General features: G+C 38.1%; 1 protein-coding gene across 2 annotated transcripts in view; it reads right to left on the minus strand.

Moving 5' to 3' along the window:
- Positions 1 to 10,770, minus strand: part of TEX10 (testis expressed 10) — a 41,505-nt gene extending 30,735 nt beyond the window's left edge. Inside the window, exons 1-6 of one of the 2 annotated variants that reach the window (XM_011366268.2) lie at positions 10,574 to 10,766; positions 7,036 to 7,224; positions 5,312 to 5,551; positions 4,839 to 5,023; positions 4,230 to 4,473; positions 77 to 189 (exon numbers count right to left, since the gene is read on the minus strand). In XM_011366268.2, coding sequence (XP_011364570.1) covers positions 77 to 189; positions 4,230 to 4,473; positions 4,839 to 5,023; positions 5,312 to 5,551; positions 7,036 to 7,215 — 962 coding nt within the window. In that variant the 5' untranslated portion in view covers positions 7,216 to 7,224; positions 10,574 to 10,766. Of the gene's footprint in view, positions 1 to 76; positions 190 to 4,229; positions 4,474 to 4,838; positions 5,552 to 7,035; positions 7,225 to 10,573 lie in introns of both variants that reach the window. The other variant, XM_011366267.2, reaches the window with a different exon arrangement.
- Positions 10,771 to 15,455: the final 4,685 nt, after the last annotated feature.

Below are 15,455 nucleotides of genomic sequence, written 5' to 3' on the forward strand. Positions count from 1 at the left end.
GTTTAAGGCTAATTATTTTCTGATAACTTCAAGTTAAACGTTTTTAAGACTGTACAATGGCAAAGAATTACAATACCTTTTATTTGTCTCTTTCCTTCTATGTTTGGTTATTTCTTTTAAGGAATATGGAAAATGACTCATAAAATGATGTCTGAAATCAATAAGATAATTCTTTCGAAGCCACGACTCCTATTAAAATAAGCAAAGATTAGAAAACCTACTAGAAAAAAATTTAAATAACCATTAAAACTTTAAGCAGAAAAAAAAACTTTAAGCAGAAATTTGACAATTTGTCGATATTCAACTATAAATATACCATTATAATACACCTGCTATGACATAACATGTAAATAAATTTTGAAATCAGAATAAACTGTTAGGACATCCAATTTTCACCCACAGATCTTTTTGGTACTTAGTAACTACTTGCTTTTATCTGTTTAAGAGAAGAAAAAGAGAGAGCATAAAGATTTAAGAAAATCCTGAACTTGAACCACTAGTGCAATATTTACAAAATATACAAGAAAGTCTTCTACTTAGTGTTCTTTTTATACCATAACTCTATTCCCCAGCAATTCCATAATCTCTCATTAAAGGTATTCAACACTTTCATAAAGCAATGAACTCCTCTAAAATTCTTTAGCAGTATTTGTGAATGTATCATTCTCTTCTGCTTGAAATAGTCTAATTCCAGATTACAACACTCTTATTTCCTGCAATCCAGAGGACCAACCATTCCATTTTTCCAGGGACTGGGGTTTCTTGAGATGTGGGACTCGAAGGTGTGAAAAGTTAGTCACAGTACAACTCCTTTGTATCCTCTACTGGATTCTTCTTTTTCCTGGCCTATACATGTAGTCTCAACATCTCTCGGACTTCTAAAAGGCATCTTAAATTTAACATGAATAAACTGAACTGTCATTTGGATCATAAGCCAGGCCTCATCCTTGCTCCTCTTTCCTGCACTATGCACACCAGCAGTCCTGCTGGCTGTACCAGAATCCAGCTGCTTTTCATCACTTCAAACACTAGCTACCATTTTACTCCAAACCATCTTTATCTCTTACCTAGATTACTGCAATAGCCTCCTAACTGGTATCTCTGCTTTTCCTTTTACTTCGCAGAAGTCAATTCTCTACAAAGCAGCCAGTGATCTTTTAAAACATAAATCTAGCTTCGAAATAATACAAGAAGGGAGAAAGAGAATAGGTGTGTAGGTAGAGCAGGAATGGTCATCCATGGGATGATTTGGGCTCCACAAATTTGCTAGAACTGGATGGTGAGCACATTTGAGTTCATTAGTGTTCTGTGAATTCAAAATATTAAATAAACATAATTCAGATCATGCCACTCCTGTGCTCAAAACTCTCCAAAGTCTTTTCACCACAAGATAAGGAATTAAAATCCAAACTCCTTACCATGGACCACAGGGTCTCGCATGAGCTGGCCACTCTCACTTTTTCGCCCTCATCTTCTACTATTCTCCCAGTACTTCACTTGCACAGGCCTTCCTGCTATTCCTCAAATTAGTTAAACTTGTTCTCAATTAAGTGCCTTTTACTTCCTGTCCCCCATACCTAAAAGGTTCTTCCCACAGGTCTTCACAAGACTTGCTCCTTCATTCAGTGGAATTCAAATATCATGAAAGCATTTCCTGACCACTTATTTTAAATAGCTCCCGCTCACTGTTTCACATATTCTCTCTATACTCTGCTTTATTTTCATCTTTCTTCCTAGTATAGACATTACACCTATGTTCATCATATGTCAGCCCCACCAGATTGTAAGTTCTATGAAGACAAGCACCTTGTCAGTCATGCTTATCACTGTATTTCCAGAGCCTAGACCAGCACCGGGCACACTGCAGAGCAGTGCTGAACAGGCTTTTCTTTAATGATAGAATTGTTCTATACCTGTGTTGTCCAGCATAGTAGCCACTAGCCACATGGAGCTACTGAACACTTACTATGTGGCTAGTGTGGCTGAGGAAGTGAATTTTAATTAATTTAAATAGCCATATTCATAGATGCTCAAAAATCTTTGATAAATGATTGTACTTGACTGTTCTTCACAAATTCTAATCCTTATGGGAAAAAGACAACAGCAGTGAGACATATAAACAAAAAAAGTTGCAAGCATTAAAGACAAAGCTAAGACACAGCAAAATTTCTATAATGTATAATTATCATACTGACCCTGAAGCTATTAGTACAGGAGCCCAACTGAAGGTAAAGGACAGAGGGGAAGTAACAGTGGGAACAGTAACAAAAAATAAACTAAAATGAATTTTAACATCATCTATATAAGATACATATTTATACTTTGTCTCTAAAATAATAAATCTTATCCAGTTATTGTTATAGTTCAACATAATAATTTGCCAAGGTGAATCAGAGAATTTTACCGGTGGAATTTTACCAGAATTTTACCAGCTTTTAAATACCATTCCTATTTAAGTTAATCCCCATAACTTTATTTCAATTTTAGACAGTATTCCAATTTGGTATTCTACACAGCCTTCAACAGTCTATGCAAAACAGTCTTCTGAACTTAGTATCCTATGTTAATGAACTGCTAATAAATATAGTCATGTTATAATAGCATAGGATAATTCTAAAGCATAAATATCCATAAAATTAGGCAGTGTTTAGATCCTTTGACAGTGTTATCTGAATAATAGATGATCCAAAACTAGCACAATTAATAAATTTGCATTTGGTCCTACCTAATATTATTACTAAAGCAGTAATAAAAATTAATCTGTGACTATATATAACCAAACGCCAAAATGCTTGGAGTTTTTATATCCCATCTTTCTAAAACTGAAGGAAAGACTAGGTGCATGTTGAGTATCATTACTTTTCATTTCTATCTTAGTCTTTCAGATGAAAACAGATTCAAGATTGCAAATAATATATACTTTTCTAAGAAACTGTATGCATTATTATTGTCACTAGCCTACATCACAGATTAACTGCCATAAAGGACAAGATTTGCTTTTGCAAAATCATCTACTATACCCCCAACCATGTTTGATTTCCTGCCAATGTCTACAATGAATCATAAGACAGGCTCGAAACTATAATCAAAATGCCTTTCTATTTGAAAAAGCAATTCATCAAACATCCCTACAGACAATAAGTAATTGGTTAACAGAATAAGCTCTTAAAAGAAACACACACCTTAGTACAGTTACATAATGCTTATCAAGATTATCAAGTACTATTTTCATTTATCCCTAGTTTTCTTTTATGTAGCATACTGACTGATTGTAAAGTTCAGCTTGAAATAAAAAGAATTAAAACCAAAAAACTGCCTTGTCAGTTTTATATACATGTAGGCAACCTCAAGGTTTCACATCTGTCTAGTCAAAAGTCCTTGAAGAAATTCTTCTATAAACCAGATGTTTCAAGCTTTAAAGTACTGTTCCTGCAGCTGCCCTTTTTAACGTACTACCAAATTAATTTAGCACCAATTAAACTTATGGCTTGTTCTTCCTAACTTGCGCTATGTAACAAAACACTTAGAAAAAGCTGCCAGCAATTCTCCCCAAATGGGAGGTTGAATTTACTCATCAAGAAACATGTCTTTACTCTCAGCTTTCTAGTAAGAAACTGCTATGACTTGGAATTCACTTAGGTTAATTTCACTCACACCATACCTACAACCATAGCTTACCTACAGTAAAGGTAACTTTTAGAGTGTTTTCTGACCTTACATCCTTTATCAAAACAAAAAAGCATACACTAAGCAAGTCTGTGTGTAGCTTCTCTAAAACACAGTAGTTTAAAAACAACTCAGGGTTGGCTATGAGATCTTCAGTTTGATTCATTTCTGCTAAACTTGGCAGTATGGCACAAACTGGAAGAGACTACTTAATAAACAACTTTTTTAATCCTAAAAGAGGCCTCCAGAAACTAGAATGTTCCTATATAATCAATCTACCATAAACAATAAATTATAACCCTACTGTGAATTATATCTAAAACAAGTGAAATCAAGTATGTTAAGTTATGCATTTAACTTAAATTTTTAAAAATATTCAGATAATAATCTCATAAAACTATTTTAATTTGCTATTTGGGGCAAAAAAAAGAAACAAGTTTATAGTTAAACCCTGGGAAAGTTTTGGAAAATGCATAACCAATTAACAGTAATATGCTGATATCTAATCTGTCCATTTATGATAAAGGCATTACTAAGAAAATAAAGATCGCATTAGTTCTTACCAATCTATGGGTTTCATCATGTTGCTTAGAGAGTTTCCACAGAAGGGAAATAATATTAAGAACTTGCTGCATAACTTGCAGTGGTTCTCGTTCTATACCATTTCCAACAGAGGCAGCTAATTGCGGAGGCACAGCTTCAATCCAGCACTCGATTAGCAATGGAATTATTATCTCAATGAATCCTTTCAAGTTTTCAGTAGATGACAGGCCCTCATCCACACTGCCTAATCCTCCAACCAGGTACCTAATAAGAAGAGTGAAAATGAAAACAAATTTAATGATTAAAAATCATCACTCCTTAAATCTTAAAGTATGAGTAAAATGAAGCACCATGAATTGATAATTACATTAATCAAGACTAGTAAGAAAAATAGAATTCTAAGATGACAAAGCCAAGAGACTATTAAGTTTTACTTCTCATTAGGCTTTGCTAGAAATGAATTAATATTTTCAAATGACTTCTCCCATCAGTAAATAAAATCAAATCATGAGTAACTATATGAAACATGAAAGACAACTGCGTGTCTTCCCATCATTAGTCATCAATGGTCAGCAGTTATAATTCAATATAAGAAAACTGAGTGTGGACATAACTGAAATCCTTCTTACCGTAGCCTGAACTGTGAACTGACATTTGGCTGTGAACCCCCATTTTCATAAACCTGGATGTGTTGCTGGTCGTTGGCATGTTCCTTCCAGTTGATAAAAATGGACTTGCTAGTGGCATGGTTATTTTCTTTTTGTTCCTGAAGTCCTTCACTTTCTCTCAACCTACTGGATCCATCTGCCAAGGCCTGAAGGAATTTACTTAGTCTCACTAAGACTTTCAGCCTCCACTGCTGAGAAGTGAGTCTCCGATTAGGATTTACAGAAAGTATCCAGGACTGGGATCTGTCTCTATTTACCAGTCCTTTGGACAGCTGCTGATGAGAAATAAGTTCTACAAAATTCTTAAGCAATATACTGCTACGGCCAGTAATTAGATCTGGGTACTGTTCCAGCAGAATGTCCAAAACTTTTAAAGAGTCCTCCTGAATTCCTTCAGTAATGTGAGTCATGGCACTAGAGAGATGGGCACTTACCAAAGGAAAAAATGGAGAAATTTGTTCAGCTCGTATTTGGGGGGCCAGGAATTGAAGAAGTTGAACTGCTGCTAATCGTACATTAGCATCTTTATCTGTAAACACAGCAGTCACTTCACTTAATATGTTTGAAAGGTGTGCATCAATTATAAGAGGGTACTGAGACAAAAGGTCTTTAAGTCCAAGAAGAGCACTTTGTTTAACCCCAGCATTGTAGTGATGCATCTGTGATAGCAAATCCTATAAATAAAAATAAAAATACAGGTTTAAGGTATATACATGCAAAGATATACACACACACATATTATATCATTTTCAAATAAGCATGCTAAAACTATGCCAATTAAGTGACACTCCTTGGGGAAACTGCTTCCATGAGTATTTCTAAATGTTACTCAGCTTTTATTAAAATCGGAAACATTGTTTTATCTTTAAAATAGTTTTAGCTTAAGAAAAATATTCATAATTTTTGGTTAGAATTTTCTCTTTTTGAAAATAACCTGCATGCAGGTTTAGGCACTTAGACACAGTATCATTTAAAGTGACAATAATCATCATCGCTATTTAAAGAACTACTATACACCAAATATGTGGTAGGTACATTCGTATACCCTTAATTTCACAGGCCCTTTCTGCCTTTTTTAAATGGTTTTTCAGGACGTGTAAGTATTTTTTCAGAGTATTACATTTGACAATTTTACTTGTGGAATAATTTACACAATCTGAAAAAAAAACATGACTTCAAACACCTTTTTGATATTATTTAACCTCTGGAGCTTAAAGGCAAAATTAGAAAATGTATATACTCACAGACTTGTTCACTAATATCCACAACAGCATTATTTATAAGATTCAAAAAGTAGGAACAACCAAATGTCCATCAACTGATGAATACTAAAGTGTGACATAACCATGCACTAGAATACTATCTGACAACACAAAGAAATGTAATACTGCTCTGATACATGTTATAACATGGATGAACATTAAAAACATGCTAAGTCAAAGACTGGTAAAAAAAGACCAGATATTATATGATTCCATTTATATAAAATGTCCAAAAGAAGCAAATCTAAACAAATAGAAAACATATTAGTGGCTGCCTAGGGGGAAAGAATAGGGACTGACTTCTAATAGGCATAGGATTTCTTTCTCAAATGATAAAAATGTTCTAAAATTAGATTATGGCGATAGTAGCTTAACTATAAATATTTCAAAAACCACTACGTTATACACTTTAAATGGATGAATTTTATTATGTATTAATTCCATTTTAATAAAGCTGTTAAATTTTTAAGCGAAACTACTAATTAAACATCAACTTCATACATTTACTATGAACCTATAATAAACTATGTGCTATTAAGGGTTCAAAAATGAGTAAGACAGGATCTTATCTCAATGAACCACAAAACAGCAAGAAAATTGAAAGAGCAACAACTTGACACATTAAACACATCAAAAAGTTAAATGCATGATATTTCCAGATGATATAGTAAATCACCAAATAAGTATACGAGAGAGAAATCATGTGGATTTAGCCGAGCAAGTCTTTCTGGAGGTGAGAAAACTGCAGTAGCAACATCAGATTTAGGTAACAAATGAACTTCAAACTTCAAGACCTATCGATAACTCAGAGTTAAAACAACTTTTCAAAAAAACACTAACATTCTAGATGACTTCAAAAAAAATCCAATTTTATCAAAATAATATTTATGATTTACCTTTATGTTAAGTTTTCTATTGTTTGTTGGAAGTGTTCCATCCTCTTTAAGTTGCTCAGGCAGATGTATAGTCTTTGTTTTAAAGTTTGTAACAGTAGCATTTTCTAACTTGGGCTTCTTTTTACCAACTTTTAGTTTTACTTTTTGAAAATCATCTTGGCGTTTTCTTTTTTTGGTCATTCTTGAGTGCTGAATGAAAAGAATTAATTTTTAAAAATGGATAAGGACAAGGATAAATTATAAAATTTCAAAGAAGGTATTTTTCACACTTACTTACTCTACCATGTATTTCAAATATGGAGAATCAAGGCCAATGGTGACTATACCAAAGGACTAAAATATTAAGTGAAAAATACCTTTACAAAGTTCCAAAAAAAAGCAGATTATAAAGCAGAGTAATTAACAGGAAGGCTTGCCAATGATTTGTCAAGGTTTCTGAGCCATGGAACCTGTTGTCAAGCAATGTACTATTGGAAACGTTTTGAAATTTTTTTGAGGGTAGGACTGAGAGGGTGGGCTGGAAAGCAGTATAGAGTTGCTAGAGATATACAGTATATACTGTGTATCTACTGGGAAGCTCCTGGCCCCTAAAAGCCCCCGAAGAACTTCTAGCAAAACAAAGTTTGAAAACGAATGTTATTTAATGCAGCCTGTAACAGCTAGGAAAAGTTTCATGAAACTAAGCTGGGTGCTTGAAAAATAGGTAAGATTCAGATATGCTGCAAGCAGAGTTAATGAGCATTTCATGAACCAGGAAAACGGTATAGATCAAGAGTAGGGGATAAGCTTGGTATAAGCAAAAATGAAGATACCAGCCTTTTGAACGGCAGCAAAAGTTCAGATTAGACAAACAGAAAAGAGTTTCCACAAAAACAAACAAAAAACAAGATAAAAAGGCAGTATAAAAGGAAGCAGTAATAAAGTGTAACAAAAGGATAAGGAACAAGACCAGCTAGGACACTATTATAACAACTCGGGCATAACTATGTCATCTTGCACTACATCCAAATCTTCCCACTTAAACACACAATCTTTGATCTATGTTTCCTACCCATTCCCAGGTCACTTCTTAAGTTCTTTTTATTTCTACCTTAGATTGTTCAATAGTTTCTCACTGGTATTCTTGTCTCTACTGTCTACTCTTGTCCATTTTCTAGAGAATCACCAGAGAGCTATTTCCAAACACAGATCTGACCAGGCTCAGGAGCTTTTCAGGTGCTCCCTTACAGTAAACTTCTTAGCTAGACATATCAGGTCCTTCCCAACTTCCTCTCCAGCTTTATCTTCCTACAAGCTAACCTCTAGCTAAAAAACAGTACAAGCTAACCTCAAACTAAAAAACAGCCTCCTATACCTGGAACCAGCTCAGCTCTTCTCGAAGCCTTTTCCTTTTCCAAATAATGAATTCTACCTTCCACTGTACACCCACTAGAGTAAGTTAAGTATCTGTGGAATAAATAAAACTTCTCCTGGTCTATCATAATTATCCTATGTCCAGCTATTCTTTCAAAAGTCACAACGCTACACAAAAAAATTGAGTAAAATGAAGGTTTGCCTTATTGTGAATAATAGCTGATGCAAGCTCGGGCAGCTCAAGTTCCAGAAATCCAGAAGCCAATCACCTATGACATATTCAAATTCACACGATTGCAAGGTTTTACCAAATTAGAGCCCTATAGGTAGGATTTGGCTACATAGGTTAAGAACAGATTCTAGAGCCAGACTAATTACTCTGCAACTTTCTAGCTATAGTTTAACCACTGTACTTCGTTTTTATCTACAAAATAGGGATAACTTATTATTTGTAAAAATACTCAGAACTGCTTGGCACACTGATAAATGTACAATCTATGAGCACAAACACGTATATTTTATTAAAATCTCAGAACTAATGCATGCCGAGCACAACATTAGATGCATTATGTATATCAATATTAAATTCCCTCAAAACCATGTGAGGACGGTGAACTAAATCCATTTTAAAGACGTGGCTCAAAAAGATGTCAGTCCTTTATTAAGGAGTTGATGAGGGATTCATACACAAAACAGAGCTCTGCAAAACCAGCTCTATGTTATACATTAAAATGGAATTAAGATGAAGATTGGAAAACTGAGTGGCAGAATGGCTTACCTTATTTCATTTATCCCAGTCCCAAGTTTTCATCCCACCCACATTTCTAGTATTCTAGTCTAAAAGCAACATCCTTTAAAAAGAAGGCCCTGATACTCACCTGGCCTCTGAACACAAAAATGGTTTTACTTAATTAAGCAAGCACTCTTGGTGAGCTTTCCCTACAATTTTATTACTAGCATACCAGAAAGAAAAATAAATCAGAAAAACCTAATGAATTAACCCTCCACCCTGCAGTCCTCTGTACTACCTTTGGCCGCTAATTACCTGATGGGTGTCCAACACACGGTCAAGCTTATGCCATATTATCATCCATCACTCGGTATTTGTCATAATGTTTTCTCTCCGTTAGGAAAATTAAGAGGGCTTATCGCCCTTTAGCTTTTTTTTTTTTTAAAAAGCTGGTAATATTATTTTTATGATACACAGAGAATATTTTTATACTAGGAACTCTTAAAGTTCTATTAGCAAATTGTTATTTTCACTTAAATAAAAATTTTCATAGCACATCAAATCAAATCCAACTAAGCCACATTCACATTAGCCGGTATTGAAAAGAAGGTAAGCACTCCAGCCTCAGAGGCTGAACTCTCACATCTCTGGACCTACACAGATGAGCCCCAAAAGTTTTAAAACTGAACTCGATATTCCAACTCGGGGTCTTCTAATTTCAAGACATCTTGGAGCATATGGATTCTGATCGAACCAAATTGCAGCTAATTTGTTTGCCACCTCATTACCCTAATTTCCAATTTTTTTCCCTTCAAAAAAAAAATCAAGGAGAAAACACACTGCACTCAGCCTTTGAAAATTTCTTCTCCAACCCCTTTTACGCTCATGAGTTCCTTTAAACTCTACTGAAAGGGCCAATCGGGGAAACCAGACTTCTCTAAAGCAAATGTCCCAGACAGGGGCGACTCGATAGAACCTGTGGTCCAGTTCTGCTCAACACAGAGCGCTGAACCCTCCACACCTGGATGGCGAGAGGGCCGACCAGGAAACGACTGCTCATCCCCACCCCATCTTCAGTTCCGCTTCCCAGAAGTGAAGACCCGTGGGTTTTTAAAAACTATCGTTTCTTCTACTCTCGCGGACCTCAGTCAGGACCACCGTTTGGAGAACCGGGGCCCAATCAACACGCACCGGCCTGAAAGTCTCTAAGACCTGAAACCGCTCGAACCCGCCCAGTCATTTAACGCGCTTCAAAAGCCCGCGAGCGCCCGCCTCCGCACTGCCCCGCTCCGCACCCAGGCCCTGCTCCTCTGCGGCGCGGTAGCCCGACCCCCGGGGGACGCAGAACAACTCCGGCCCGCCCTGCACGCCTGGGCCGCGGACAGGGGGGCGACGGCCCTGCGCACTGTCCCGCGCCCCGGGAGGGCCTGGCCCCGACGGGCGGCGGCTGCTTACCTGAGGGCCTCGCTGGGACCGGAGCGCAGAGGCAGAGAGGAAGAGCGTCCGAGCAGAAGCCCAGGGAGCGACAGCGTGCCCCGCCGGCCACAGCCTCTCGCTCCCGCAGCGTGTTTTCAAATCGCCTCGTCCTCACGCGGCCGCGTCTCCTTCCGCTGCCCGGAAATCAGGGCCCCTCCTCCGCGGCCCTGCGCTCACGTGACCCGGGCCCGCAGCCGCGCGCAGCCGGGGAGGAGGGGCTCCGGGCGCGGTAGGCCCCGCCCCTGGGAGGAGGGGGCCTTAGCCGGAAACCCCTGTCACTTGGGAACGCGAGGAAGGACTGCACAGGACCCTAGGACGGGCCCGAGGTTAAAGCTAGGTCCTAGGTCCAGCCCGAAATTCTCAGACCTGTGTGGTCCTCACGTCTTGGTTACAGCTGGTTGACTGCATGCCTTTTCTCCCTATGCTAGACCACTGTTCTTCAGACCTAAAGGCACATTCAAAGAAGAATATTAAGTTGAATTGAATTGAGAGACCATAGAATTCCTGAGAACATTAAACCTGGATGGAGCAATTAAGAATTAATTAACAGAGGGCAAAATACACCTAGTAGCTGGAGTCTTAGTTGAGGATTTTCCCTAATACTTCAGTTTCTCAGCACTAATATTCCTACTACTGAAATTAAGGGGGCTTGGGGTTATTAAGAGAGGGATTAAAATGCCTGGAAAGGTGATGAGAAAGCAAGGAGAATGGGTCTTTGAAGATAGAATTGCCAAACTGGCAGGTGGCATGGAGGAAAGAGTGCCAGGCATGAATTTTAGACCTTGATTCAATTTATCTCTATAGCTTTCTAGATATGACTCAATAAAGCCAACGACTGTATCGGCCTCAGTGTACTGGGTAGGCATTCAGAGCAGTGATGTCTGAGGTACCTGGGAGACGCAAGCACTGCAACTAAAACTATGCCTATTCTTTGATCAGAGATAAAAAGGCAGACCAAGATGCCCATCTCTCCCTTCCCTGGCAACACAGCCATACAACCACAATCTGCTTGAATTCACATAAACATTTAGGAGTCATCAGCATTAGATAGTATTAAAAATTATGAGACGGGATCAGAAGATGAGAGGTTTCTTGCCATCCAGACATGTGCCCTGAACTCCAGACTCATATCTAACAGCTTATTCAAAATATCCTTTGGATATCACTATACCTATCAAGGTAAGCATGTCCAAAATGGAACTCTGGATTTCCTCCTGAAATCCCCCCTCTGGAATTCTCTCTTCCTCCAGCTTCTTCATCTCAAATAGCAACTCCATCCTTCCAATCACTCAGGCCAAAATGTTTGAGGTTTTGGCCTGGCTTCTTTCGTATCTCATATTTAATCCATCAGGAGATTCTATTGACCCTACGTTCAACACATCCTGACTTCCACCACTTAACACCACTTTTCTGGCTGCTATCATGATCCAGGCCATCTCATGACTGCTGTAAAGAGCCTCTGGACAGGTGTCCCTGCTTCCACCATCGCATTCTAGTGTGTTCTCCCTTCAGTCTAATACCAGCAGAGCAGCTGAGTGATTATTTAAAAATCTAGGTCAGGTCAAGTCACTCTTTGGCTCAAAACCTCTCAATAGCTCCTCATTTCATTTGCAGTAAAAGCAAGAGTCCTTATGATGGCCTCAAGGTCTACCATGTTCCTCTGGGTACTCCTCCTATCACTCTCTCCTTTTTCACTCTGCTCCAGCCACCCTTGCTTCTTTGCTTTTGGTGAAATGGGCCTAGGAATGATATAGCTCACAGAAAGGCTGGTGACCTGGCTAAAGGAAGCAGCCTATCTTTAGCAATAGCCAACTGTTACCATAAAGTCTCATTTTCAAGAAAAAATAAAAATAAAAACAAATCCAGAAATGTTTATAAGAAATCTGATCTTAAAAATTGGTAAGCAAGTACATTTTGTGTCCTACTTTAAAACACTGTGTGGGCCAAACAATATTTTTAAGAAGGATGAAAAGTACATACATAAAGATAGGCTTTTTCCAACTCTAAGATATAAATTCAATAATTATAAAGATTGTCCGCTTAACTGAGCCAGAATAGATCTCTGATAATAAGTATATAACTAATCAAGGTCTTTGACCCATGCCTGAAAAGCACGTACAGTGAACATGCTTTCTAGAATGTGTAGGATATCCCATCTCCAAAATCTGGCCACACAAACCACTATATTACTTTCCTGGGGCTACTGTAACAAAATACCACAGACTAGGAGACTTAAACAACAGAAACCTATTGGCTCTCAGTTCTGGAGACTAGAAGTCTGAAATCAAAGTGTTGGCAAGATTGGTTCCTTCTGAGAGCTCTGAGGGAGAATCTGTTCCATGCCTCTCTCCTAGCTCCTGGTAGCCTTAGATGTTCCTTGGTTTGTAGACAGTGTTCTCTCTGTGTCTTCACATCATCCTCCCTCTGTGTGTATCTGTGTCCAAATTTCCTCTTTTTTAAAGAACCCCAGTTATATTAGGCCCCACCCTAATGATCTCATTTTAATTTGACTACCTCCGTCCTCCGTAAAATAAATAAGGTCATCTTCTGAGGTACTAGGGGTTAAGACGTCAACATACCTTTTTGGAGGAACACAATTCAACCCATAATGGCCACCAAGATCTGTGTCTGGAAATGCCTATATTTCATCACCTGAACATCCTCTCTTTTCTGTCTATGCTCAGAAGCATCACAAGATTCTAGGTTAAGTAACTTACTACCACACTGTCTACCTAACCTTTGCAGCTTCTGTTTTTATACTGGAATTCCAGTTAATATTTGATTTGGAAATTGAGTACCACTGCTAAAAAGATTGAAACCTGTTAATTGAATAAACTTGATTTTATGATGTCAAGGCAAATAATAAAAGCATAAACGTATTAAACCGACTCTTATCTTATATTTCCAAAGACTCTTTGAAGAAAAGGATAAAATGAGTTCAAATTTGGTACTATAACAAGGGACAAAATTCAAATCACATGCTCTCAGAATTTATTGATATGATATATGCAAATTACTTGGCACAATGCCTCGAACACCAGTAAGCCCTCAAAAAATGACAATTGATATCACTATCGATGATGTATCATTGGGCCCTCTCTGTACAAAATGAAACTTTTAGTCAGATTTCTTAGATAAAGTAACAGGAAACCAATTCTGCTTTTAAAGAAAAGAAATTTATTTAGAGAATATTGAGTAACATGGATGGTCAGGAATGCTGCCCATTCAGGTTTGGAAAACAACAGGAAGAAGGGAGAGCAGCCAAGAGGCAGGAGTACAACCATTGTTACACCACAACATCCATCCAAGACATAAAAATTGGAAACGAGGAAGTAAAATGATCTTCATTTGCAAATATGATTGTATACCTGAAAAAATAGCAACTGAAAAGCTACTACATACAATAAGAGAATTCAGAAAGGGTAAGGCGATATGAAATTAACATTTTGAAATCAATAGACTACACATACACAGACAATAATCAGTTAGACAATACACTTGAGAAGGAGGCCCCATTTACAATAGCAATCAGAACATAAAATTCCTAACACCGAATTAAAAGTTGGATTAGGGTACTCAACATCATTCTCCCTAAATTTATTGGTAAATTGAATGAGATCTGAATAAATATATCAACAGGGTTTTCTTTCCTAGACCTACACAAGCTATTTAAAATTTGTATATGAATAATTAAACAAGCAAGAATAGCCAATAATCTTTTGAAAAAGAAAAGGAATGGGGGGTAGTCCTATTAGATATGAAAATATATTATAAAACTTCAATAATTTAAAATATGGTTTTGGCATATGAATAGACAGACCAATAGTAATTTGTGCCATTACCTCAACTCACAAAGTATAGAAATAAAACCAAAGAAACATAAGAGTTTAGTGTATTACAAAGACGACATCTCATCAACGGTAAAAGATAAATGGTTTGCACAAATAGGGAGCCATTTGGAAAAAAATAAAGTTAGGTCCATACTTCACGTTACATTAAAAGACATAAGTTTAAAAAACAAATCCAGCAAAAAATGGCATAAATGGTAGAGGCTCTGTTCATCCCTCTGGCAACCAAATCAAAGTTGTGACGGAAACAAGGAGCAGCAGCAAGGAAAAATTGCCTGGGATCTGGATGAACAAGCTATACAACTAGGGAGAAATCCAAGAAATCACCCTGCAATGGCCAAAGGTAGGACAGGACGAGAACACAGGGCTGCCCAGTCTCCAGCAGCTGAGTGAGACAGAGGCTGTGGCAGCAGCAGCAGCAGAAGTCTCTTAAAGGGGCCGTGTCCGCGAGTGGATTTTTGCTGTGACAGACCTCCTCACTCTGAGCACCAGTGCCAATCTGGCTGCGCGCAGGGGCACCAAGGACTTACAGAGAGACATTGTTGGAGTGAGGGCCCAAGCCAAGACTTGCTCTGTGCAGAAGTGCCAGCAGTATCTATTGTTCCCTGTTGAGCCCTTCCCCCTCCCAGTGGGCAGACATAGTGCCACCATAGCCCAGACATCATCGAACTGGATAACAGAGGTCACTCAGCCCAGAAGATTCCCTGAAACCCCACCTCCCCCAACTCGCAACCCCACCCAAGCCACATCCAGGCGTGTCCTTGCTTAGTCAGGTTCCCCTCGCTGAGTAGCACCTAGACTCACACTGGAGGCAGCTGGCCTTGGTTTCTGGTGTGGCCTTTTGAGGCAACTACAAGCACAGCATCTGTAGATTGCTTGCTGAATCTTAACAGGTAGCTCCAGAGGGACAGAGGCTTGGGCTAAATTTGGCCTTCAGCAGAACTCCTCTCAGGACTGTGCCACTGGACACCTACTTCACAAATACACACTAATAAGACCGGGAGACTAAGGAA

The sequence above is a fragment of the Pteropus vampyrus genome, unplaced genomic scaffold, assembly GCF_000151845.1.
Source record: "Pteropus vampyrus isolate Shadow unplaced genomic scaffold, Pvam_2.0 Scaffold123, whole genome shotgun sequence".
NCBI lineage: Eukaryota > Metazoa > Chordata > Mammalia > Chiroptera > Pteropodidae > Pteropus > Pteropus vampyrus.